This window comes from Lemur catta, chromosome 4 (genome assembly GCF_020740605.2).
Source record: "Lemur catta isolate mLemCat1 chromosome 4, mLemCat1.pri, whole genome shotgun sequence".
Classification (NCBI taxonomy): Eukaryota; Metazoa; Chordata; class Mammalia; order Primates; family Lemuridae; genus Lemur; species Lemur catta.
In genome coordinates, this window is record NC_059131.1 from 68,025,643 (window position 1) to 68,053,194 (window position 27,552).

The window sequence follows — 27,552 nt, forward strand, 5'->3', positions numbered from 1 at the left end:
AAATTCCTGAGCTCAAGAAATCCTCCTGCCTCAGCCTCCCGAGTAGCTGGGACTACAGGCATGCGCCACCATGCCCAGCTAATTTTTTCTATATATATTTTTAGCTGTCCATATAATTTCTTTCTATTTTTAGTAGAGATGGGGTCTTGCTCTTGCTCAGGCTGGTCTCGAACTCCTGAGCTCAAATAATCCACCCACCTCATCCTCCCAGAGTGCTAGGATTACAGGCGTGAGCCACTGCACCCTGCCCAGATAATTTCTTCATGGCCAGTTTCTACATGGAAAGTTGGGGGAAAGTTAGAGTTATTTTTTAGGTTTTATGGCTGGCTTTGGGGAAAGGGGTCTTGTTTCTATGACCTGCCTTGGGAAAGAGGGATTCTAGTTTCTATGGCTAGCCTGCAGGGAGAATGATGAGCCAGAGACAGGAGGGAAGAGAAAGTCAGAGAGTCTTCAGAGGTCTTCATTTTGGAATATCATTTTCTGAGCCTCAGCAAGGTCTATGGATAAAACATGCGGTTCTTTCTACTGTAATCTATAAATAAAACACTTTTTAGTGGATTATTAAATTATAAAGTAGATTGATCTCATCTTTGTGAAACCCTGAAAACAGTTTATCACCCAAAATCTGTGTACATCCCTTCATTTAGTACTTCCTTATTTATAGATTTTTTTCCGCTTAACCATTTTAAGATTCATTACTAACCACCCTTTTCTTGAGGTAGTGCTACTAATGAATGAGGAGTGAAGGCAGTACTGCTGCTAATGCCTATACAACACGCCCACATCAACTAGAGCTTTGCTCTTCTTTGGTGCAATTTTTGGAAAAAAGAAAAAAGATTCGTTGGTATTACTTGTGATTTTAAACAAAAAAGGCATTACATGTGGTTTATACAAAGTCCGGGGCTATATTGGGTGTGGGGTGGAGCAATTAATAAATCCCATCTAGGTGATTCTATGAAGTTAAGGTTTGGTCCTAGGATCGCTGAAGGTTTGCATTCCAGCTTCACTTACAAGCAGTGTGACCTTGGGTAAGTGAGGACTTCTTTTGTGCCAATGGGGATAATAGTACCCACTTCTTGTAGTTAGGATTAAATGTGATAATGTCTGCAAAGCATTTAGCATGGTGCCTAGCACTATTATCAATAATTGTGCAAATGAGAAGCTACATAGGAACATGATACTTATACTATTACAAGGATCATCATAATCTCCAGTACTAAGAACTGCTAGTGGGATTTCAGAATGGACACGAAAGTCACTGGGCATCACTGGCAACCTGAGGAAATGGATGAAAAGGGGTGTAGGAATGGAGAGATGAATGCAAGATAAAGAGAGAAGGAAAAAGAAATCAGAGGCACAGACAGGTGGACACTTGTAGAACATAGCTCACCCTAAAATAGTAATTGAGCCGGTGTTGTACATTCTATAAGGAACAGTTTCTGCTATCAAAGGACTCATAGTCTTTTGAGTGAGACCGTCACCTGAATAGAGCAAGACGGTTATGACAGAGAAGGTACAGGTGATTGGAAGCACAAAAGAGCAGCTAACCCAAATAAGAGTGGGGAGTGTTGCAGAGTAACAAGTAACAGAGTGGAGTCTTGAAGAATATCTAAGAGTTAGAAGGGTACAGGGTGTGCACAGACATGAAGAGCCAGGGTGGAGGGACTAAAATTCTATATGGCTGTAAGTGGAGTGTGTGGTTGAGGCATGACATCAATTTGTTATTCAGTAATACTTTAGATATTTGTTGAGGACCATCTACATGTCTGGAACTGTTGAACTATTTTAGGAAAGGATTCTGTAGGAAATAAAACAAAGTCCCTCTTCACAGAAATATTACTATCTTTGTATTATTTTGTAGAGACAGTGTCTATGTTGCCCAGGCTGGTATTGAACTCCTGGCCTCAAGCAATCCTCCTGCCTCAGCCTCCTCAAGTGCTGAGATTACAGGCATGAGCCACCTCATCTGGCTGAAATATTTTCTACAGAGGATACATGATAAAACAAGTATGAAACTAAGGAAACAAATAAATGAACAAGGAAGGTTCTGTGATGGAAATAAACCACAGGTAAAGTAATAGAGGAGGGGTGAGTGGAAAACCCAATTTAGGTGGGGTTGTCAGGAAGACTTCTCTGAGGAGATGGTATTTCAGCTGAGTCCGAAGGATAAGATGGAGCTGGGAGGTAGAGCATTGAAGGTGGTTTCAAAGGCTCTCTGGCTGGAATGTTAGAGATAAATCAATACTTGTTCCATGAACCTTTTAGTAGAGTGCTGAGGAGCACCGAACAAGGGAAAGCCTGTCCCCAACGAGATACAGAAAAGGTGACAAATTTGCCTAGGGTGGCCTTCCACTTTGCAGACCAACAGTAGTGGGAGTATAGACATTTTGTCTTGCATCTTAGCCAGAACCTTGTGGTAATTTCTGAATTTGGCCTAAAACCGAAAATTCAAATTCATCTAAAACAACTTTTCCCCCTACAGACCAAGGTGGAGATCACAGCCTCAGGCTGCACAGCAAAGAAAATCTAGGTGATGAGGGCGCTAACAGTGGCCCATACTGGGGCCTTGCACACTAAAGAGAGAGAAGGCCCGGAGTGAATTTGGAGACGGGTTCATGAGAAGACATAAGGGATTCCACCAACATGGGCAAGAAACACAAAGCCCATGTGTTTTTATCGACCTCCAAGTAGTCGGTAAGGCTGGGGTCAGCACTGGTATCCTTGCCTGCAAAATGGGGGCAATAAAAATTCCTTGTCCTTTACTATTCTCAATAGCAAGAAACCTTAAAGGTAGACAAGAAAAGATAAATCTGTTAAGTTCAGTGAAAGTCCTTGTTAGTCACCAAGGACTGCAGGGTCTCTGCAGGGCACACTCGTATGTACAGAACCAGGCTCCATACGGACGAAGCACGTCATTTCAGACCAGCAGGGGCAGAATGTCTAAGGAAGGGGGTTCTCCACTTGCAGTCTTGGGCCTGCGGAGGTCTAGGATGGACTTCAGCAGCGCCGGAGTCGCAGGTGCGTTTCTCTGGGGAGTAGTCACCACTAAAAGAGCCGCGACGTTTACAGAAGAGTAACTGTCCTGAGGTGTCGTCCCCGACCACGTTCTTAATGCTGAGAAAACAGGTTCAGGTCTAACACCCCTTTCTTGGATGAGTGGGAGGGCAAAAAAATTCCTGGGACCGACCTAGGTAACGGTAGCGTAAGCACACCTGCCCTGAGTAGACGGTAGCCACGCAGATCTTCCCGTGGCTTCTGGTACTTTACTGAGCGACTCGCCGGAGCCCGTCGCCCGGAATTTGCGCACCCGGTCGCGAAGTATTGTGGGGCTGGTGGTCCCGGTTGGGGCGCGGCTACGGGCCGCGGAGCCACAGAACTGCATTTCCCAGAAAGCTCCGCGCCGCAGCGCGCGTCTGCCGTGTGCGTGCGCGACCAGACTTCCGGAAGAGCCGGGGGCGGGACCGCAGTGGAGGCTGGAGGTAGGCGTCGGGATGCAGCGCCCCGGGCCCTTCAGCACCCTCTACGGGCGGGTCCTGGCCCCGCTGCCCGGGCGGGCCGGGGGCGCGGCCTCTGGCGGAGGCGGGAGCAGCTGGGGCCTCCCGGGCTCGCACGTGCAGCTGCCAGGGCGTGCACAGTCCGGGACCAGCGGCAGTGCTGCTAGCACGAGCACCAGCGGCCGGGACTCCAGCAGCGTCTGCTCGGCCCCCTCCACGATGTCCAAGGCCGAGGAGGCCAAGAAGCTGGCTGGCCGCGCGGCCGTGGAGAACCACGTGAGGGTGAGCACCTCGGGGCATGGGGCGCCTTTCGGTGCGTGATGGGCTCCTGTTGCGCGCTCTGGATACTGCCCGAGCGCGCCTCGTTTCTGGTAGGGCGGGGGCTGCGTGAGAGGGAAGAGGGTGTGAACTTTACCTGAGTTTAGACCCCTCTTCCCTGCTCCTTAAAGGCCTTTTAGATGTAGAATCGGTTGGGGACGAGTCCCCTAAAAGCTGAGCTTTCTTAAGGACTCCTTGTCTGGCTGAAACAGTTTGCAGAGTGGAGCCTGGAGGTGTCTGACGTTTGGAATGGGGGCTAGAGGCACCTGCCTTGTGGCCTCCTTACCAACAGATGGAAAATGGTGAGCACTGGGGCTGCGGAGAGGTCTTCATTTTTCTCCACTGTTTCGGGAAGCCGCCGGAGAGCTGGTTTGCAAAGTGCTTTGAAATTTCACTCCCAGTAGGTTCTTAGTTTCGTGTTCTCCGGCCCGAGTGATTCGCGGAGGGAAGGGCAGACCCGGGAGCTTTAAAGCTCCTCCCTTTGATAGAGCTGGGTGGACACTTGAAGTCAGGAGGATGTTTTTAATGTTGGGCTGCAGAGATGTTTAGCTGTTACTTACTGAGCTACTTGGCCTCCTTTTGTTAAGTGACGAGTGTGGTGCTGTTAGTGAAGTCTTTTAACCCAAGTGGGTTTGCTGTCACCAGTCAAGTTAATTATCTTAATTATAAGACACAGAAGCCAAGTGGAGTATTTCTGCCCTGTGGTGGAGTTTCCTTGGCCTTGTTAGCTTTTTGTCTCTCTACTTCTTAGAAAGTGGCATCAGATTTCCTTTTCTTCTCTAATGATAGTGGTTTACATTTGTTAATAGTTTTTTTTTACGCCCCCCCCCCACATTTGTTAATAGTTTATTGTACAAAGTTATTTTACATAGATGATGTAGTTTGAAAGTCCTTCACCACAGCCCGGTTGAGTGGAAGGTACCAGTGTTGTAACCTGTCGCTCAGAAGGTCTGTAGAAGGGGTGGCCAGACGGAGCCACTCCTGTTCCAGTGCCCTTTTACCTTTTCCACTGCTGCCCTGTTCTGGTGTAGCTTGTTGCAATCTGGGTAGCAATAGGATTTTCTATGGGAATTAACAGATAATGTAAAATGTGTAATTTGGCCTTAAGTTTGGAATTTAGTTCCTCAGTTATAAAATTGGGACAGTAAGCTGACATTTCAAAATACCTGCATAAAGTGAATAGTTAATAGATGGGTAAATGAAATCTACACAATGAGAAAAGCCTCATATCTGAGTTGTCCTGTTAGTGTATTTACATTACTATTTGGTGACACACGTCTCCCTGACTGTTGTTTTATAGTGATGTATTTGGTTAAATAAAAGTCTGCAAGCCCTCACCTTGGGCTAGAGCCCTGAAACTCTAGATTCAGCCACATCATTCCATGAAGTTATCAGTTGATCCTGGGGAGATCTCTATTGGCCTGTTAAAATCATATATGTCCTTCTGGGTTTGGTTAAAAGGCCATTTCCTCCTTTCACTTTTTCCTTAGCTTCCTAAGGAGAGGAAGATTTCTCCTCTGTGACTGTGTAGCACTTTATACAACTTAATGTTGATGTCTTATGTTCTAGTCACCTGTGGTTCTCTCCGAACCCCCTAAAGGGCATGCTCCTGGAGGATAGTTAACCTTATCTTCATTCAGTGTTGGCCACAGTGGGGCCTGCCCAGTTCGTTCAATTGTGTGGAATGTAGACAAAACTATGAAGATTGTGGGGTTATTGGAGGCCCTTTGCTTGGAATCCCTCAGGGGTAGGGTTTCCATTTCCCTTGCCCTTTGGTGTTCCATTGTGGTGACCACTTCCATGTCTGCGTGCCTGGAGAACTTGGAGAATTCTCAGCTGAAGTTTTTTTTAAAGAGTAGTCAAATGAAGCAGTGGGAGTGGAGAAGGAACAAAGGAATCTGTAACTGGTTGTCATCAATTAGTTGTAAACACCACTGTACTCGGACCAGCCTCAGCGGAAGTTTTTGTATAGCCACCCTGGGCCCAGTTCTGCCTCTTTCTGGGGGTGTAGCCACTCCGGGTGGGTCACCGTGCAGGACTATGCTCCCCTGAAGGTCTGGAGCCTCATCCCTTTGTTTTCTTTGGAGCCCAGCCTTTGTTTTTTGACTGGCTTAGTTTGAAGAAGCTGGTGGGCAGTGGTTCCAGTTGGTCATCAGAACTAGAATTTTCAAAGTTACTCCACTGGACAAGATGAATGAAGTTCTGATGTTGCACATACATGTGGTTTAGTATTGCCCATTAGAATGGGGCCACTCCTCTAGCAGGGCCTGTTTGGCAGTCTTCTGCTGTTGGGCCATCTTGTGGGTTGCCTTTGGTCACCTCTGGCTGGCTTTGGCAAGGGCACGGATTCCTAGGCCAGTCATTTGATTTCAAAGTAGCAGGATCACATGGTTCAAGAGCTTTCGAACTGGCAGGCCCCTGCAATTCCTAGTCTATTCCAAAAGCCAAAAGAGGAGTCTTGTACACAGCTGGTCTGATTCACCCAAGTTCATCTGTGTGCCACCTGCCTTCAGGGAGTCTGAATGGCATGACTGTATGGCTGAGCTTAGTAATGAGGACTGTGGCAGTTGAATTATTGTATAGCTGGAGTTCTCAGCTTCAGGTCAAGTGTGAGGGTCAGGTTAAATCTAGCTATAGTGTGATAGTATAATATGAGAAAGATACATATATGTATATATATCTTTTCATCCATGGTTCCTGGCTCATGACTTCCATAGCCCTTGTTTCAGTCTTTTTTATAATGTTGGGGCACTTTAGGCCTCAGAAGCAGGCCTCAGAAAACAGAATTTCTGTCTCTTATCTTCTGCTCTCCTTTCGCCTGCTCCTTGCTCTCCCCAAGGCAGAAATCTTCCCTTGTCTTTCTGTCTTGGAGCTGGCAATAAAGAAATTCTCTGACCTACCTTGTCTGATTGAGGTCATAAGACCCCCATTTCAGAAGGGGTTCCATTCCATACCTGGGAGGAAGGAATGCTGTACAGAGAGGCCACAAAGAATCTGAACAGACAGGCCTTGCTGGGTTTCCCCACTCAGTCAGTATTAGATCATACCCTTTTCGCCCAATCACATTTCTACATGGTTGTCCATTCTTTGATTATGCCTATCCAATGAAGTTTCCATAAAAGGCTCAAGAGGACTGGGTAGGAGAGCTTCCAGGTAGCTGGACATGTGGGGGTTCCTGCAGGGTGGCGCATCTGGGGGAGGCATGGAAGCTCCGCACCCCTTCCCTCATTCCTCACCTTATGTATCTTTTCATCTGCATCCTTTGTATTAAACTGTAAATTTAAGTGTTTCACTGAGTTCTGTGAGCTACTCTAGCAAATTATTCAAACCCAAATAGGAAGTGCGGGAACCCCAACTTGAAGCTGGTGAGTCAGAAGTTCTGAGACCCCAACTTGTGACTGATGGGAAGGAGGTGGTGGTCTTGTGGTGGAGGTCTCCAGGTAGATAGTGTTAGAACTGAATTGGAGATATCTAGTGGGGGTCTGTTGCAGATTTGATTGCTTGCTTGGTGTGTGGGGAGAAACCCGCACATATTTTGTCTCAGCAGTCTTCTGCATTGATGATTGTTGCAGTGTAAAACCAAAGGGAAACCAATTTGAGTTTTTCCACACTCAGACCTAGGCATTTTCGCATTACTTGAAGATTTTTATATGGCTTTTTAAAAATTTTATTTACTTTTTATTTTTTAAGAGGGGCCATGCTAATCTTCTCTGTATTGTTCCAATTTTAGTATACGTACTGCCGAAGCGAGCATGAAGATTTTTATATGTTGAGATATTTTTGCCATTTTGAATGTTTTTGTGTTGTGATATACCACTTACTTGTCTTGAAGTCTTTGCCTTTGGGGGTTTGCCCAGACAGTTAAATGATTTTATTGGATGTGTTACTTTCTTGAGGGCATTGTCACAGGTGGAATCTGACCTAGTGCAAGCTCTACCCTGATGATGGCCCAAGTCCCTTGGTGTATTTGGTGACTTTGGAACTGCAAACTGGTGAAAGTGGTTTCCACTAAGTAGTGCAGAAGTTGATGGATAAAGTCTTCTGTAGGTAGAAGCCCAGGTATAGAAGCATTATTAGTGTACAAGCGTGTGGTTGTAGGACATTAGCATTTCATTTATGGGGGAGGAGTAACTCTTTTCTAATGCCTACTCTTTTCTAGTTTCAGATGTAGTCTAACTTTGAGAAGGACTATATCAAATGTAGGGCCCAGGGGCTGGCCTTGGGTATTCCAGTGGCCTTTGTGCTGTGAGGAATGCAGAGTTTAACTGTGGCCCTGTTTGTCCTGAGGGACCTTTAGGACTTTTCTTACTCCTACAAAGGAAGTTTCACTATGGGCTTTCCCTTGCCAAATTAATTCATTGTTAATCAGTTGTTTCAAATTAAGAAATTTGAAATGAAATCATGTTTCAGTGAATTGAACTTCCTGAACTTGCTTATTCAAAGTGAGTTTGTATGTGTAGGGGAAAGGGCATTGATATTGTTAACAGATGATTTTTTAAAAATAAAGGTAAAATCATGATACACATAAAATGAACATATGTCAAATATTTTATTTAACTACCTAAATTAATGAGGGAACTGGAAAAGGTGTAGAACCTGTTCACTGGTGTCTTTGTTTTGTGCCGCTGTAACAGAATACCTGAGACTGAGTAATTTATAATTTGGTTCACGGTTCTGGAGGTGAGAGAGGTTGATTGGTGCCTTGGATGGTGCCATGAGTTTCGAACCCTCCTAGTCTAATCACCTCTTAAAAGCCCCACCCTTAATACTGTTACAATGGCAATTAAATTTCAACATGAGTTTTGGAGGGAGCAAACATTCAAACTATAGCAACAGGAGAAGTTAAAGAACCATAAATTTATATGCAGTTAAGAAATGTTAAAATGAATTTACAAGATCAGTTTATCTATAGGATAATAATTGCATCTCACAGGACAAAATTAATTTGCATTTCTAAGGACAAGAATTGTTTGTTTTGTTAATTAACAATTTTCTATGAATTCAAGTATATCTCTACAGAGTTGTCAAATAGCCTAATCAAAGGCAGAGGGTCAGAAGATACTAAGAGGTTTCAACATCGTATTGAAAACATAACCAGTAATCTCTCTTACTCAGCTCAGAGTCTTAAACTTTTCCTTAACAATGTTGAATTCATCTCTAAAGTGGGGAGAGTGAGTCTCTGGGTCATAAGAGAGTATTGTGAGATTTGACTTTATAATTCTTCTTGGTTTTTGCTTAATAAATGGTAGCTGCTGCTTTGGTTTTTAGTTGTTTTGCCTTATTCTGGCAGGAGATGGATCCCAGGAAGTTGCTTAGGAACTGAGCTCCATGTTAGTTCCTGTTAGTTCCTGGTCTTGTTTTGCTCTTTGTGATCTAAATGACTCGGCTGCCGCTTACTCTGCCCCTACTGCTCATAGGTACCTTCTCTCTTAAGATAGGCTCAGAATTGTGTCCATTGAAAAAAAAGCCAAACTCTGTAAAATAATTTTAAAGAGATTTACTCTGAGCCAAATTTGAAGACCGTGACCTGGAGCCACGCCCAAGAAGCTTTGAGCAAGTGGACTCACTGTGGCTCGGTTACAGTTTGGTTTTATACATTTCAGGGAGACGGGTTATAGGTAAAGTTGTAAATCAATACGTGGGAGATATACATTGGTTTGGCCCCAAAAGGTGGGCCATCTCGAAGTGGGGGGGGGCTTAAAGGTTATAGGTGGGTTTAAAGATTCTTTGGCTTATAATTGGTTAAAAACATGAAGCTTTGTCTAAAGGCTTGGAATGTTTTAACATAGGAGCTGTTTATCAGAGATAAGCCACCTGACATATATTTGTTGTGTAAATTGAGGACCTGTGGGTTTGTCTTGCATGCCCTTAGGCCTGTTAATGGGTTACAAAGGATGTCCTCAAGAAGGGAGGGGGCCTGATAAGCTGTGTCTGACCTCCTTCCTCCTGGCAGGCAATTTAGTTTTAGGATATTCGTTTGGCCACAAGGGGATTCACAGTCAGTTGGTGGGGTGGGGTGGTGAGCCTTAAGATTTTATTTTAGTTCACAATTATGACGCCTATTTCTTGTCCTTTGTATTCAGGAAGTGCTCTACGTCTATTACAGATCCTTCCTGTTGTGAGTCAAGACTATTTCTCATGGTTCTCACTAAGCCTTTGCCCTCTTCCTGTTTTTTCTCTGAGGCAGGCTTGTACCAAACGGGCCCCTTGGCATCAACTGGACATATGCTGAAGTGATTCACTGTTTGAGGTTACTTCAGACCCTCCCCTATTCTGCTGACTTTGGGAGAACTCTAGCTAGTGGGCCTGAAGTATCTCTGAGGTTTCCTATTCTCAATGGAAAAGAAGCCAAACTCTGTAAAATAATTTAAAGAGGTTTATTCTGAGGCAAATTTAAGGCCCATGACCTGGAGCCAAGGCCAAGAAGCCTTGAGCAAGTAGACTCACTCTGGTTGGGTTACAGTTTGGTTTTATACATTTTGGAGAGACAGGAATTACAGGTAAAGTCATAAATCAATACATGGAAGGCAGACATTGGTTTGGCCCAAAAAGGTGGGCCATCTGAAAGGGTGGGGGGCTTATAGGTTATAGGTGGCTTTAAAGACTCTTTGACTTGTAATTGGTTAAAAAATGAAGCTTTGTCTAAAGGCTTGGAATGTTTTAAGTTGAGATGAGGAAGTTTGTTAAACAGAGACAAGCTACAGGCTGTGTATTTGTTGTGTAACTTGAGGATCTGCAGGTTTGTCTTGCATAGCCTTAGGCTTGTCAATGAGCTAGAAAGGATACCTACAAGAAGGGAGGGGGCATGATGAGGTGTGTCTGACCTCCCTTCTTATGGCCAGCAAATCAGTTTTAGTGTATCCTCTTGGCCAGGAGGGGGTCCATTCAGTCAGCTGGTGAGGTGCAGGGAGTGTTAGGATTTTATTTTAGTTAACACTGTGATACCACCAGTTTGAAGGTGCCTGTGGTCAGTCCCCTGCCTTCTATATGTTAAACTTGTGTGAAAAGACACTGAAGCCAGAAACCCCAGCTTTCTGCACTTACTTAGGCTCTGTTGTTTTTTCCCTAGGGCCTTTTCTTTCTGATTACTTCCCTGGGGGGTTGGCCAGGAATCTTTTGTTAGAGCCAGATTCCCTCGGCCCCGGGAACAGAATGACAGAGTCACTGAGGCTGTAAAAGGCAAAGGAGTTTATTGACTAGTTCGAACTAGGGTCCAAGCCCCGAGCACCAACGCAGTGGTCTCTTTCTATGGGCAGGGACCCCGCGCAGCGGGAGTACAGGTCTTTTATGTTTTTTTTTTTTTTTTTTTAGCTCTTTATCGCAACCAAGCGTTAGGCAAGCCATCCTTGTATACAAAAGCAGACTTTTGGCTATTAGCTATTAGCTATAAATTAAGCAAGCAAGCCTTGTATACAAAAGCGGACTTTGGCTATTAGCTATAAATTAAGCAAGCCATCACAGAATTAACTAAAATGTTGTTTCAGTCCTGTTCTACATTTTCCCCCCTTTTCTTTGTTTATACGAGCACTCCTGCTCGTATTTGGTTTATGGGCCTCTTATGTCTTTCATTTCTAAGCTCTGGTACTGCTGTCGCAAAACCATTAATTGTACAGTGTTAACCCGTTCTTTTACAAAGGCAACCAGCCTATTTAGGATATATGGCCCGAGAGTGAGAATGAGCAGGATTACAATTAAGGGTCCTAGTATAGTGGAAAGCAAAGTAGTTAGCCAAGGGGAGCTATTGAACCATGACTCAAACCATCCTTCTCTTTGTTCGCGCTCACGCTTTCGCTTTGCTAGTCCCTCTCTGACTTTAGCCATAGTATCTCTAACTACTCCAGTGTGGTCAGCGTAAAAGCAGCACTCTTCTCCAAGGGCCGCACATAGCCCTCCTTGTTGGAGGAATACAAGGTCCAGTCCCCTCCGGTTTTGCAGCACCACCTCAGACAGTGAGCTTAGGGACTTTTCTAAAAGGGAGATGGATTTTTCAATTCTGGTTATGTCTTCATCTACGGCAGCCCTTAGATGGTCAAATCCTCTATGTTGCATGGCTAAGGCTGAGATGCCTGTCCCTGCTCCTATTACACCCAGGCCAAAAAGGGTAGCCACGGTTATTGCTGTAAGGGGCTCTCTCCTTTTTCTAGCTAACCTGGCTCTGCCTGTGCCCTTTGTCCATGCATCGTATACTATATCTTCTTGATGGTAAATAACCTTAGGGAATACTAACACCTGGACACAGAATTCCTTAGACTCATTAAACACAGACAGGCTAAGACATGGAGTCAGGCCTACTTCAGAACAGAGCCACCACCCATTGAGTGCTGGAACGATCCATTTTGTCTTTACAGTCCGGTTTACCAAAGGGTGGATTTTGGCACAGAACTGTGTATGAGTGGGGGTTACCTTTCCTATACAGATTCCACTCTTGGCAACTACCTGAAGTGTTAGCCCGGGGCCCTTGTGGTCCCATATGCAAGATCCAGGGGCTTCTTCCTCTGAGTAGTTGAAGGGAGCAGTTAATCCAACTGCTTCATAGAAAGGGGGTCTAATATCATAGCATAACCAGCAAGCTGCCGTAGCATTGGGGTCGGAGCGATTTAAAGCCCCATATGCCGCGATCAGCATTTTCCATAAAGGGTCTTGTGGCTCTTGCACTTTCCATAGAAGGTTCTTTGCTACCGGAGCCTGTGTTCTGGGGGCCACCTGAGTTGCCTCTGAAGGTATAAGTGGGGTGCTGGTGGGTTTCTGGATTGTCGGGCACTGGGTATACTGTTTTTCTGTCAGCACCCTATTGGGCCCTACAGCGCCTTGGATGGGAGAGACCCGCAGCTTAATTTGTATTACAGTGCCTCGCCCCCCTTTGCTGTGATCATAGAGGGTGAATCCCCAATATAATCCCGTGACCCACCGTCTGTCCTTCTTTCCTTCCTCCGTAAACCTCACACGTACTAAGTTACAGTCAGAGGCATACCTGGTTCGTGAGCACGGCCGGACAAAAGACATTTCGATGAGAAGAGGTTGGACCTGCCATTTCCACTCTCCATCATTGGTGGTCACACATCTCCAGGATGCACAGTAGAGGGACTCAATTCCCCCGCATGTGCGTCTCATTTCCCCTGTTCTAAATCCTGGACATACAAAAAAACCCATTCCTACTTAACTCTATCCGGGCCTGGCGTCGAGTAAATTCGCCATCTTGGCGCCACACCATCCCCCCCCCCGCGGTTCCTCCTATCCACCTGTTGTGCTTTGCAGGGTTATAGTCCACATCAATGCCCGGTAATTGTTCTAAGTTGAAATATAGGTCCGGCCACCAAGTGTTTAGTGGGGTCGTCCCTGAAGTCCTATTATAAACTTCATGGGTTTCCAAGTTAGTGATTTCCCAGGTGAGGTTATAAGGCACGTGGGGATTTGGATCAGTCACTAGCGTTCCCACAAGAGTCACAATTATAACAGTCACCACAAGCATCTTTGTTCCAGGCACTTCTATCACTGGGCCACACGAGTCAGTCTGGTCTTCAGAGGATTTCTTGGGTCCACCGAGGCCTTCCACTGGTCACGCTGTTGTTCCTGGTCACTCTCGCTGGCAGGTTTCACGTGAGAGTGGTGTATCCAGGTTGCCACACCATCAACCTTTAGGGCAGTGGGGGTGACAAGAATAATCTGAAAAGGTCCCTTCCACCTGGGCTCTAGGGTTTTGTTATTATGCCTTTTCACCCATATCCAGTCTCCCGGCTGGTAAAGGTGCCCAGTATCCTCTCTCTTCCCCTCTTGGGTTGTCTGGTAAAAAGCTCGGAGTGCAGGCCAAATCTGGCCCTGGACTCGCTGTAGAGCCTGTACAGCCTGTAGCACCTCTTTTGGGGCTTCAGGCGCAGCCCCAAAAGTTATTTTTGGCACTACTGGTGGAGGAGCACCATACACAATCTCAAAGGGGGTTAGGCCTAAATGATAGGGGGTGTTCCGTGCTCGGAACAGGGCGAAGGGAAGGAGGGTCACCCAGTCTCCGCCAGTCTCTAGGACCAATTTAGTCAAAGTCTCCTTCAGGGTTCTGTTCATTCTTTCTACCTGCCCTGAGCTCTGGGGATTATATGCACAATGTAATTTCCAATCTGTCCCCAGTGCCCGGGCTAGTCCCTGACTAACTTGACTTGTGAAGGCTGGTCCATTGTCAGACCCTATGCTCTCTGGCAGCCCATACCTGGGAACTATTTCCTCTAATATTTTCTTTGCCACTATTAAAGCAGTTTCTCCTTTAGTAGGAAAGGCTTCTACCCACCCTGAGAAGGTATCTACCATGACCAGTAAGTATTTGTACCCATATTTCCCTGGTCTTACCTCTGTAAAATCTATTTCCCAAAACAACCCAGGTTGCCTCCCCCGTTCCCTGGTACCTGTATGGGTCCCTCTGACCTTCCCCGGCTGCATAACCTGGCAGACACGGCAGTTTTTGACAATGTCCTCTGCCGTCTTCTCTTGTGATTTGAATCTGAGTCGTGCCGTGGCCAGCAGCTGTAACATCTTCTTTTTGCCAAGATGCGTTGTCTGGTGCAAGTGCCCTAGTAGGTGATTCCCTAAGGCCTCAGGGACTATCAGGCGATGTTCTCCGTCTTGGAACCAGCCGTCCTTGTTCGGCGTCGCCTGCAGCTTTTCTGTGGCCCACCTTATGTCCGTGCTGGAATAGTCCGGTTGGGGGGGCATCTTTCCCATCCCAGGGGGCGGCAAGCTTAGATGCAGAACATCGGTTAGTACCGGCCCTTCCGCAGCCCTTTTTGCCTCAATGTCCGTGGCCCGGTTGCCCCTGGCCTCAAGGGAGTCCCCCCTCTGGTGCCCCGGGGTATGGACTACAGCCACTGCCTTGGGTAGCAGGATGGCTTCCAGTAATTGGAGTATCTCCGATTTGTGCTTAATTTCCTTGCCTTCAGCTGTAATGAAGCCCCTTTCCCTATAGAGGGCTCCGTGTATATGTACTGTCCCGAAGGCATAGCGGCTGTCAGTATACACCGTCAGCCTCTTCCCCTGGGCCCGACGAAGGGCTTCTGTCAATGCAACCAGTTCGGCCTTCTGGGCCGAGGTCCCCTGTGGAAGGCGTGTGGCCCAGATAAGCCTGCCTTGCTCATCTACTATGGCCGCCCCTGCATACCTGTGTCCGTCCTGGACGAAGCTGCTCCCATCCGTGAACCAGATCAGGTCGCTGTTTGCGAGGGGGCGGTCTCGCAGATCACTCCGGGCCATCTGGGTCTCAGCCAGGATCTCAAGGCAGCTGTGTTCAGGCATTGTTGGCACCGGATCTGGCAGAAGCGTGGCTGGGTTCAGGATGGCAGGAGTCCGGAATCCGATGCGAGGGGCGTCTAACAGAAGCCCCTGGTAGTGAGTCAGCCTCGCGTTTGTGATCCATCGTCCCGGTGGCTGCTTCAAGATCCCCTCTATGGCGTGAGGGGTGGTGATGTGCAGACGCTGGCCCAGGGTGAGCTTGTCGGCATCTTTGACCAGCAAAGCAGTAGCTGCAATGATTCGCAGGCACGCAGGCCACCCTGCTGCCACCGGGTCTAGCTTTTTGGACAGGTACGCTACTGGCCGTTTCCAAGGTCCTAATGTCTGTGTAAGCACCCCCTTGGCTATTCCCTTTCTCTCATCTATAAACAGGTGGAACTCCTTTGTGAGGTCAGGGAGCGCCAAGGCCGGGGCCTCTAACATAGCTTTTTTTAGGGCCCGGAAGGCATCTTCCATTTGCATAGTCCATTCCCATTTCTGGCCCACTTTACAGCCTTCATATAAGGGCCGAGCTTTTTCTGCAAAACCTGGGATCCAGAGACGGCAGTACCCTACTGACCCCAGGAATTCTCGCACTTCTTGACATGAAGTTGGGGTGGGAATCCCTAACACAGTCTGTTTCATTGCCTCAGTCAGCCATCGCTGACCTCCTTTTATTTTATATCCTAGATAAGTGACTTCTTCTTTGCAGATCTGGGCCTTTTTAGCACTGGCCCAATATCCCCGTTCACTTAGCACCCTAAGCAGGTCCTTAGTGCCTTTCAAGCAGGTCTGTGGGGTTGGGGCAGCTAGTAGCAGATCATCTACATACTGCAGCAAAGTCACTTTTGGGTGGTTGGCACGGTATTCACCCAAATCATCATGAAGGGCCTCATTGAACAAGGTGGGTGAGTTCTTAAACCCTTGAGGCAGCCTTGTCCAGGTCAGTTGCCCCTGAATTCCCCTTTCCTCATCTTGCCATTCAAAGGCAAATATTTCCTGGCTGCGCGGGGCTACTGCCAAACTGAAGAAAGCATCCTTTAAATCCAGGACAGTGTACCAGGTTTGTGTCGGGGGAAGGGTGCTTAGCAGGGTATAAGGGTTGGGAACCGTAGGGTGGATGTCTAGGACCCGCGCGTTGACCTCCCTGAGGTCCTGCACAGGCCGATAATCTTTCCCATCCGGTTTCCTCACTGGCAACAACGGAGTGTTCCAAGCTGACTGGCACTTTCGGAGGATTCCAGCATCTAGAAGCCTTCGAATGTGGGGCATTATGCCCGTCTTGGCCTCCTGGGGCATAGGATATTGCCTGACCCGGGCTGGTTCAGCTCCTAGTTTCAGTTCAATATAGAGAGGCGGCCGATGCTTTGCCCATCCTGCTCCCCCTGTCTCAGCCCAGGCTTCAGGAAACTCATGAAGCCAGTAGCTCATTTCCCCTTCCTGATTGATCTTCATGGGCTGATACAGTCAGTACTCGTCTGCCTGAGCCAAGGTCAAGATTTGAGTAACCCGGGGGCTACTGATAAGATTGCCTTTATTATCAGTTATTATTATTCCTTCTTCTTCAAAGTAGATACGGGCCTTTAATTTTGTGAGTATGTCCCTTCCTAATAATGGGGTGGGGCATTCTGGAATGACCATAAAAGCATGACTCACTTGCCCCGAGCTCAAATCTAACTTTCGTTGAGTGGTCCATTGGTAGGGCTTAATTCCAGTCGCCCCCTGTACCCAGCTAGTCTTATTGGATAGTTTTCCAGTAGTTTTGGTAATCACCGAGTATTCTGCCCCTGTGTCCACCAGGAAGCTAACTGGGTTCCCCTCCACTTGCAAAGTTACCCTGGGCTCGGGGAGGGGCACCGAACCCCGTCTTCCCTATTCACTATCTTCTCCTTGCCCTGCTAGTAAGACTCTCTTAGGCGATGCTCTGCTCCCTGGGCCCCCCTTTTTCTTGGGACATTCTCTAGCCCAATGTCCATGCTCCTTGCAGTGGGTGCACTGATCCTTGCCTAGTCTTTCCCTCCAGGGTCCTTCTTTGCCATCTGCCCCTGACTGTCCCCTTCCCATGGCTGCAAGTAGGATCTTAGCCATCTCCTTATTTGCCTTACGTGCCTCACCGGCCTGGAACTTCCTATCTTCCTGTCTCATTCTTTCTAACTTTTCTTCCGGCGTCTCCCTATAGTTATAGACTTTATCCGCCACTTCCAGCAGGTCTTTCAAAGTTTTCTCACTCAGCCTTTCTATTTTTTTGCACTTTACGCCTAATGTCCGGGGCTGCCTGGTTAACAAAAGCCATCATTACTGCCGCCTTGCTCTCTTCTGCAGTGGGATCTATGGGAGTGTACTGTCTGAAAGCCTCCATAATCCTTTCTAGATAAGCCGCTGGACTCTCCTCGGGCCCCTGCCGAACATCCCCTACCTTAGCCAAATTGGTCGGCTTCCGTGCCGCCGCCCGGAGACCGGCCATCAGAGTCTGGCGGTAGACCCGGAGACGCTCCCTACCTTCAGCCTCATTGTAGTCCCAGGGCGGCCGTTCAAGGGGAAAGGTCTGGTCGATGACCCGAGGGTTGACAGTAGGCCTGCCGTCCTCTCCAGGAACTAACTTTCGAGCCTCCCCCTGGATTCGCTCCCTCTCCTCCGTGGTAAAGAGAACCTTAAGTAACTGTTGGCAGTCGTCCCATGTGGGCTGATGAGTGAAAAGGACAGAATCTAAAAGGTTAATTAGATCTCTCGGATTATCAGAGAAATTTGCATTTTGAGATTTCCAATTATAAAGATCACTGGTGGAGAAGGGCCAGTACTGATGTGCCTGCTCCCCATCCACTCCTGGGGGTCCCACGGCCCTCAAGGGAAGCACCCTCACTGGTTCAAGATCTGGAGTTTGTCCAGTCCGTTGTCTAGTGCCGTACGCCGGCCCCCCCGTCGGAGGCCCCGTCTTCCCCTGGGCCGCAGGAGCCGCAGGAGCCGCCTGGGCCCCCTGGGCCACCCTGGGATCATAAGGTGGGGGTGTATGCCACTCTAGGTCTATTAAATCTGGATATAGATTAGAGTCTGGCAGCACAGGTGACCCTGTGGGCTGAGGATCCTGCACCCCACTCCTCTTTATCTCTTTGGTAACCAGGGCTTGTGTCCTCTTCCTTGATGCTGGCAGGAGGGCCCTTAGCCAAGGTGGCGGATCCTGGACCAAGTCTTGCCAGACTATAATATAGGGGGCTTGGTCCAGATGACCGTGATGACCAAAGACTATCCCTTTTATTTTTTCAATAAGCTCAGCATCAAATGTTCCTTCCTGTGGCCATCCTACCCCGAAGGCTGGCCACTCTGCCTCACACAAAGTGATAAATTTATTTTTCTTTATATCCAAGGAAAGACTGTGTGCCCTTTCCTTAACATTTTTGAAATGATCAATGAGGATAGACAGAGGTGTTGTCTGAGTCTGACCCATGCTCACAAGGGTATCAGGGGAGGGAGTTCTTTCAGGTGTCCGCCTGGCTGCGTCCCTCGCGGGAACTTAGGCGCGTCTTGGCTAAGGTGTACCCGTATAAAGCCCGGGCCCGGTCACTCCTTTTTAGGGGAGTGAATCACCGTTATGCCGTACGACGTCGCCACAGAAACGCAGGTTAGGACCCACTCAGATTCCGTAGCCGTAGCCGTGGAACCTCATACAGTCACACTTCATTCACTCAGTCAGACAGACAGACTTTACCTCTTAGAAGGGAGGGTCGATCCGGAGCCACGCTAGGACTCCCACTACGACCCAGTAGAAGAATGTAAATGCACACTTCTGTGGAGTACTCCAAGCCTGGGGTGTTACAGTGTATAGACCGACACCAAACACCAGGGCTAGTGAACAGAGGAGGAAGAGCTGCACCCAGAACACTGCACCTTCCAAGACCAGGCGCGTCATAGAAGCGAAAAACACAGACGAGACGACAAAGTAACGACAACGGGGGAACAAACAAAGACAGAATGACAAACAGCGGCCCCGGACTTATCCCCGCTCGGGGGTGCCTCCCGCAACACACAACTTAGCCGGCTACCGTTTGGATTCCTCGTCAAACGGATCCACCTGGTTTCGCCTTTCTAAACACCGTTTCCATCAAGTGGCCCCGGACTTATCTCCCCTCTCGGGAGTGCCTCCCACTGACTGCCGAGTGGCCCCGGACTTATCTCCCCTCTCGGGAGTGCCTCCCACTGACTACCGAGTGGCCCCGGACTTATCTCCCCTCTCGGGAGTGCCTCCCACTGACTGGAAACCAAAAAAAAAAGCAAAACCAACCGTGGGGGTGACGGACGTCTCCTGTCACTCCCGACCAGCGACCCACCAGCGCGTCCGCCTAAGTCTTCTGCCGGTCTCTTTCCAGGGCCCAATCACCTACACCGTACGGATTTCAAGAGTTCCAACTCCTCCTCGGATCTGGATTCTGTTCCGGGGGATTGGGATCCCGGACGAGCCCCCAAAATGTTAGAGCCAGATTCCCTCGGCCCCGGGAACAGAATGACAGAGTCACTGAGGCTGTAAAAGGCAAAGGAGTTTATTGACTAGTTCGAACTAGGGTCCAAGCCCCGAGCACCAACGCAGTGGTCTCTTTCTATGGGCAGGGACCCCGCGCAGCGGGAGTACAGGTCTTTTATGTTTTTTTTTTTTTTTTTTTAGCTCTTTATCGCAACCAAGCGTTAGGCAAGCCATCCTTGTATACAAAAGCAGACTTTTGGCTATTAGCTATTAGCTATAAATTAAGCAAGCAAGCCTTGTATACAAAAGCGGACTTTGGCTATTAGCTATAAATTAAGCAAGCCATCACAGAATTAACTAAAATGTTGTTTCAGTCCTGTTCTACATTTTGAAGTATTTATCCACGGGCCATTTCTGTGAGATTGACTTAGTTACTATACAATTGTAAGTAATTGAGCCAATCATTTTGTCTGGTAGAATATAGGGAGGAAATGGTGAAGTTGGCAGTGTGGGAAATGAAGGGAGGAGGGCCCTGTTCATTAATTGCCCACTAGGCATTGGGATAAAGTACAGCTTTGAGGTTCAGTGGTTATGTTTCTGTAAAAGTAGGCACAGTACCTACCTTGCACCTGTGTTGGTGAATTGCTATTAATAATATTAATAATTTTATAGTTCTAGAAAGTGGGCTGAGAAGGGAGTAAAATATAGTATTAATAAGTTTTGTTTTTTGTTCCCTTTTTTTGGCAGAATAATCAAGTGCTGGGAATTGGAAGTGGTTCTACAATTGTCCATGCTGTGCAGCGAATAGGTATGTTCTTGGCCTGTCTACTGGATGTTTTATGTATGATGATGGGATGGGGAGATAGAGAAGAGGGAGGATGTGGGGCACAGGTTTGGCACTTGCCCATCTTGGCTTTAGCCGTGTAGAGCTGGGGAGAAGGGATACCTGCCTGAGGTCATTTGAGTGTTTCTGTTTTTTTGTGGAGAGAGGGCTTCTTGGAACTCTTCAACTAACTTTGGAGAATGCCTTTGCCTTTGTTTACTCTGCTCAGCTGGAGAGGAGGAGCTGACTTTGCATGAAGTCCCAACATAATTTAAATCATTTTGATAGCATGCTCCCATCAGGGGTCCTGTGTGTGATCTCAGGCTTTTTCAGGAGAACAAATTGAGGTCAGAGTAAGTTTGCCTTGACCATGACCCAGGAGTGGATGCTGCAGTTGGTGGTTGGTTCCTGCAGGTATTTATTTTACTTGGATTAGGGTGTTTCTGTGTTTAGGAAAGGCTCAGGACTTATCAGCCCCTGTGACTGCTCAACAGGTTTTACTGCCCTGCTTTGTTTGTAAGAACAAAACCCAGAGGAGAGGTCTGAATGCTGATCTGTTTTTCTAGGTGTCAAGGGGCAGGGCCCAGGAGGGAGAGTCCCGGACACTTTGTCATTAAGGAATGGTTGTCGTGCTGGTGTGATGGCTTCTGGAAGCCGCCTCATTGGTCAAATAGGAGTTTTAGTGTTACATACGTTTCTATCTTAACTGAGTGTGTGGAGAATTTTGGGGCACAGGAATTACTGTGGATTTTATAATACTGGCATCTGAACCTCCCAAGATGTACTCAGTGATTAAAAAGACTTGAAATTTTAGTAAGAGAATTTTTTCTTCAAGACTTTTTTAATTTAAATCAAACTTTCCTGAAAGGTACAAATTAAAAATATATAAACCCCCTTTAAGTAATCTCTGGGACCTATAAATGATTATATTTTTTACTAAAAGTGCAAAAGTGAAGTTCCAGCTTTTCCCTGGAAGAGGCAATAAAGGGTAGTTAAGACTGGAGCTAGACTGCCTGGGATCATATCCCAAATCTGCCACTTACTACCTGTGTAACTACCAAGTTACTTTACCTCTCTGTGCCTCAGTTTCCTCATCTGTAAAATGGGGGAAATAATTATAACTCACAACCCAAAATAAGTGACTGAGGCAAAGATCTCAATCAGTGGAGGTTTATTAAGTCAAAATTTGAGGGCAAGCCCAGGAAAAACACAAACCACATATAAATCTATGACTTTTTCTGAAGGGGAATTTGGGAACTTCAGTATTTAAGGGGGGACAGGGCATACAGAAAGAAAAAGGAGCAGTGGGGTGGGCAGTGAGGCAAAATGGTTACATTTTTGTAAGGCCCAGGAAAATCTGCATTTTTCATAAAATAAGGTGATTGTTAGAACAGAACAAGGGAATGAAGGAAGCATCAGTTATGTAGATATCCCTGGGTAGGTGGAAGAATGTTTCATCTTACCTTTCTTCTGCTCCTGGAAAGGTAAACTTGTAGTGCATTATGAGGGCGGATTGAAACAGACATTATTTATTTTTATTATTTTCTTACTTAAAAGATTTGTTAGTAGAATAAACTTTAGTTTTAGGAACTAGACTTGGCCTGCAGACCCAAAGTTATAATTTGCATATCCTTGCTTATGGGAGGCCAGCAAGGAATTTTCTTAGGAATAATAGGTGAGGGTGAGGGCAGTCCTTGTAGTTACCTTTCCTGGGGATCTGGCCCATGCATAGTGTTAGTAACAGCATTCCTTTGGAAGGGGATGACTGAGCCTCCAGCTAGATCTTCCCTTTTGCATGAGTAGTTGGGAGAGGGTGGTCCTGAGATTTTTATTTTTCTTCACATAATTTACCTTTTGGGTTAGTAGGATTAAAAGAATTCATATATACAAAGTTCTTAGAATATTGCCAGGTACATTATAATAACAAACATTGACACAGCTCTTTCTGTGGTTAGTACTTGCCTCCCTATACTTTCTTGTGTCCAGTGTCCCTGTCTTCTGATGTGTAAAGTGTGGTCACCAGCGTTTTCACCAAGGATGGGGACGCAGAATGAAAGGCAACTGTCAGTGGGAGATAGACCTTTCCCTTTCTCTTGGATTTGAGCAAACACACATAGGACAAGGAGAATAAAGTGAAGAGAATGAAAAACCACCAATATGGCTTTTGTCTCCACAGCTGAAAGAGTGAAGCAAGAGAATCTGAACCTCGTCTGTATTCCCACTTCCTTCCAGGTATGTCCTCCTTTCCATTCTGTATCTTGACAGCTGCTGATGAATCTTCTAGTTTCCTAACGACGTGGACATGTGGCTTTGTGTTGTAGCTCAGGGTTGTTCTAGGCAAGAACCAGGAATGGGAGAGGAGTTTATTGACTTAGGATTGCTCCCTGGAAGTGTGTTTTTAGGTGCATTCCTTTATTCATTCAGTGAATACTTCAGTGCATCTTGAGTTCAGACACCATGGAGCATGCAGAGATGACCATGTGGTCTCTACCCTCAAGGAATAGTAGCCTCATTTATAGGTGAGAATGAGGCTAAAAGGAATTAAGTGATGTGTTAGTAACATAGGTGTAGTATTTTGATGCTGTATCTAATGCTCTTTCATTATAAAATAGGAGCTGGTGAAGGAAAGCAGTGGAGCCAGTTAAATATGTGGAAAGATAAGGAAAGAGTAGACTTCCCGAAGTAGATGGGAAGAAAGGTGCTCAGGTAGGGCCATCTCCAATCCCTCACCTGTCCATTGCAGGGAGGGTTATCTGTATAATCTCTCGTTGGGTTAGTCAAGGTGATACTATGAACTGGAATAGCAGGTTGGACTTGTGGGTGGCTGATCCTCCTGGGATTTTATAAACTTAGGTTTGGACAGCCAGGTTTTCTTCAAAAACTCTCCCACTGGTGGCACAGAATGCTGGCAGCCTGCAGCCAGCTCCGGTGAAGGGAGAGAGTGTTCGGTAAGGTTCCTTCTATACCCTGACAGAGCAGGAAGTAGAGGCAGGGATTCCAGGTAGACAGTTTAGAGAGTTAGAATAGTGCATGCTCTTGGAGCTTGTTTCATATTAAATCTCTTGGGGACCCTGAGCAAGGTTGGTGGATACCCAGGGACTGAAGGCAATACCTTAAGTGGGTTTGCATGTCTTTTTTCTTTGAAATCCTGCTGTCTTGAGGAGACACTTTTAAAGTCAAAATGGCTTGTGGTGGGTTTTCTTAGTCTTATAGAAAGCTAAGTAGCTAATTTTTCCAAGTGACTTGATCAAGTATTTTTATTTCTTAGTTAATAAATTGTTTGATATTGGTGTTTATTTTAATTTAATTTAATTTTTTATGTCAGAGGTGAGATTTGAAGGTGTTTATTTTTAAAGTTATGCATACATATGGATTGAAGAAACATTATTCAAGTCTTTTTATCTAGAAAATAAAGAGCACACTCCCCTCACCTCTCCAACCCCTGACCATACCATTTCTTGGTCTTTAGATGAATATTCTCTTAGTTGATTGGATATTTGCCCCAGTATCTTGAAACTGTATGCTTTTCTTGCTATGTTTTATTTTTCTCGACTTTGTCAGCCCAAAAGTTTAACATAGCAAGCATGATAGACTTAAATCAAATTTAATTTTATTTGTGCCAAGTTTGAGGACTATAGCCCAGGAACACAGACTCAGCACAAACTGAGAATGTGTCCAGGAGTGGGTTACATGAGGCTCAGTATATATGTTTTGCTATATAGAAAATGGGAGGGCCGGACGCGGTGGCTCATGCCTGTAATGGTAGCACTCTGGGAGGTGAGGCGGGAGGATCGCTCGAGGTCAGGAGTTCAAGACCAGCCTAAGCAAGAGCGAGACCCCATCTCTACCAAGAAATTGAAAGAAATTAACCAGAGAACTAAAATATACATAGAAAAAATTAGCTGGGCATGGTGGCGCATGCCTGTAGTCCCAGCGACTTGGGAGGCTGAGGCAGAAGGATTGCTTGAGGCCAGGAGTTTGAGGTTGCTGTGAGCTAGGCTGACGCCACAGCACTCTAGCCAGGGCAAAAGAGTGAGACTCTGTCTCAGAAGAAAAAAAAAAAAAGAAAATGAGAGAAAGGGGCAGTGAAGCAAATTCTTAAGATTCTAATTGGTGCTCACTGACTTTATACATAGATAAAGTAAATCTGTGGTTAACGTGTGATAAAAACTTAACAAGTATGTAGTCATCTTAGGGTCTGGAGAGAGGTGATAGATTGCATCCTGCCTTTGCACTTCATCTGGTGGGCAGGGTTACAGTCAGTACACGACAGTGAAATATTTGACAGACTCCAGCCTTGCAGGCGAGAGTTTAGCTTTAGTTCATAGGCCTCATTTCTATTATCTATTATGTCCAACGGCAGCTGTCCATTTGCACTGCTTTTAAAATTTTTCTTTCAGATTTTCCTTTTTCTCACAATGCCCCTTTTTTAGTCGAAATCTTCTAAAGGAGGACTTTGAAGACCAAATAATATATGACAGATTTGAAGACAACTGATCCCGTTTTTTAGAATTACATGGTGTATTGCATCAAATTGGAATTCTGAAATGCCTTTGTTCTATTCTTCAGCCCTATATGAAGTGTTACCATCTGGTTTGTCAGGGAGGATGAAAAGGCTCCTGTGTTGCCTTTTGGAATGCAGAAAGCTCTTATGCTAACGTCTCATTTTACAGAGAAATGAGATGATCATTGCAATTATGATTATTCCTTAGGAGTCTTACTCAGATGTGATGGTGCACATTATATGGTCAAATTGATGAACTATAATAACATAATTTTGGCTGGAGTTAATATTCTTTTGGTGACATTTGTAATTTTTACAATATCTATAACATTTGTAACATAGAAATATTAGAAAAATAATCAGTGGATGATCAACTGAGAGAGAGGACCATTGAGGTAAAAAAAAAAACAACAGTGAAGAAAAGCAACAACAGGCCGGGTATGGTGGCACATGCCTGTAATCCTAACACTCTGGGAGGCTGAGGCGGGAGGATCGTTTGAGCTCATGAGTTAGAGATTCCTGTGAGCTAAGCTGATGCCATGGCACTCTAGTCTGGGCAACAGAGTGAGACTCTGTCTCCAAAAACAAAACAAGAAAAAGCAACAACACATCATAGAAAAGAACCTTGAATATACATTTTTATAGTCTGCGACTAATTGAATATTTCCCCCCTCGTTTGTTTGTATTTGCACCTTATGATATCTTTGACTGAATTCATTTAGAACTGTAATTAGCTGATGATTTATGTCTAATTGCTCATCCAGCCATTCATTTCCTGCTGGGAGTACAACTTGAGGAGGGTTGAATTCCAATTTTGAAAATATCTGATTATCAATGTCCTCATTATCATTAGTGTTATTTTGTCCTAAAAGTAACTTTCTTATGAACCCAGTATTGCACCAAATGGCAGTATAATTTAAATCAAATATTATCTATTTGCAAGTAAGATCTAAAATGGTTATAGGTTCAATTTTCTTCTCTTTCCAACAAAAGCATTCTTTCTCCACATACCATATATTATTTTGAACAGAGGTAGAAATTAGGGACCATGTTTTCATTGATTTCAGAATTCTGAATGTTTTAGGAACAGTAATTGGACTTTAAGTATTATTATTTAACATGGCCCATCAACTGCCCATTGGGAGAATATGAGTATTGTTAAAAATAATCCCCATTCCTACTAACTATAGTACGTTGTATGTGTGGTATTAAGCTGTCGGAGTACAGCTACATATACTGGTAGTAATTTTCAAGGAAGAAGAGGGTCCATATGTTTTTCTGTAAATGTATACTTTGTGATTCTGCATCCAAAATGGTTGTCCATCATTTAGAGGCTACTTCGGCCTCCATTTGAATTAGCATGGTGGGTAAACATTATTGAGTTTCGATGCTTGATCTATCGCTAATAGACTGAGTGGGGAAATCCAACAAGGCCTTTCTCTGTTCAGATTGTTCCTGGCCTTTAGGCAGCATTCTTTGCTTCTGGATATGGGGCAGGACCCTAGTTAAACAAGGTAGGTAAGATAATTTCTTAATGGCCAGTTTTTACACAGAAAGTTGGGGGAAAGTTAGAGTAATATTTTTAGGTTTTATGGCTGGCTTTGAGGAAAAGCTTTTCTGGTTTCTATGACCTGCCTTGGGGAAGAGGAATTCTTTTAGGTCACTAAATGTGAAATGTCTGATTTCAAATAGAAAGTGTAGTTTATTCTATCTTAAACAAGAAGCAGTACAATTAAAGTATGTGCCTAAACTATCGACACAGTTTTGCCATCTTTTTTTTTTTTTTTTTTGAGACAGAGTCTCACTCTGTTGCCCGGGTTAGAGTGAGTGCCATGGCGTCAGCCTAGCTCCCAGCAACCTCAAACTCCTGGGCTCAAGTGATCCTTCTGCCTCAGGCTCCCAAGTAGCTGGGGCTACAGGCATTCGCCACCATGCACGGCTAATTTTTTTTTTTACATATATTTTTAGCCGTCCATATAATTTCTATTTTTTTTAGTAGAGACGGGGGTCTCGCTCTTGCTCAGGCTGGTCTCGAACTCCTGACCTCGAGCCATCCTCTGCCTTGCCCTCGCAGAGTGCTAGGATTATAGGCGTGAGCCACTGCACCTGGCCAGTTTTGCTTTATGCCAGCAGTGAAGAAGTCTAGAGAGTGAGTGGCCATGAAATCGAGAAAGGTGTTTTCCACAGCTTGTTAAGAATCGAATATTTTTCCCTGCAAGAAGTGTTCCAAAGCCTGAAAGAAGTGGGTAGTCAGTTGGTGCAAGGTCTGGTGAATGTGGTGGATGGCAGAGTTTCCAAGTTCAGCTGCTGTAGTTTGAGCAGCATTGTTTATGCGGCATGTGGTCAAGTGTTGTCTTGCAAGAGGATTGGCCAGTCTCTGTTGACCAATCTCGGCTGCTTAATAGTAAGCGTCCTCATCATTTCATCCCATTGGTTGCAGTAGACACCTGCTGTAATCGATTGATCAAGTTTCATGAAGCTGTAGTGGATAATACCTGCTCTGGACCACCAAACTGACACCATTAGCTTTTTTAAATGAATATTTGGGTTCATACTGTGTTTTGGCACTTCATCTTTATCCAACCATTGTGCTGAACGCTTGTGATTGTCAGAAAGAATCCATTTTTTTTATCACACATAACAATACGATGTAGAAATGGCTCACCTTTTATGTCATGACAGCAAAGAAAGGCAAGCTTCAAGATGACTT

General features: G+C 45.7%; 1 protein-coding gene and 2 pseudogenes across 2 annotated transcripts in view; 2 read left to right on the top strand and 1 right to left on the bottom strand.

The window, feature by feature from the left end:
- Window positions 1-701: 701 nt before the first annotated feature.
- LOC123637647 lies at window positions 702-826 on the top strand (annotated as a pseudogene).
- A 2,623-nt stretch (window positions 827-3,449) lies between these two features.
- RPIA (ribose 5-phosphate isomerase A) overlaps window positions 3,450-27,552 on the top strand; it is a 41,934-nt gene continuing 17,831 nt past the window's right edge. Inside the window, exons 1-3 of one of the 2 annotated variants that reach the window (XM_045550053.1) lie at window positions 3,450-3,776; window positions 20,263-20,323; window positions 22,515-22,570. In XM_045550053.1, the coding sequence (XP_045406009.1) occupies window positions 3,492-3,776; window positions 20,263-20,323; window positions 22,515-22,570 (402 nt within the window). In that variant the 5' untranslated portion in view covers window positions 3,450-3,491. The remainder of the gene's footprint in view (window positions 3,777-20,262; window positions 20,324-22,514; window positions 22,571-27,552) is intronic. The other variant, XM_045550052.1, reaches the window with a different exon arrangement.
- On the bottom strand, window positions 7,473-7,566 carry LOC123637598 (annotated as a pseudogene).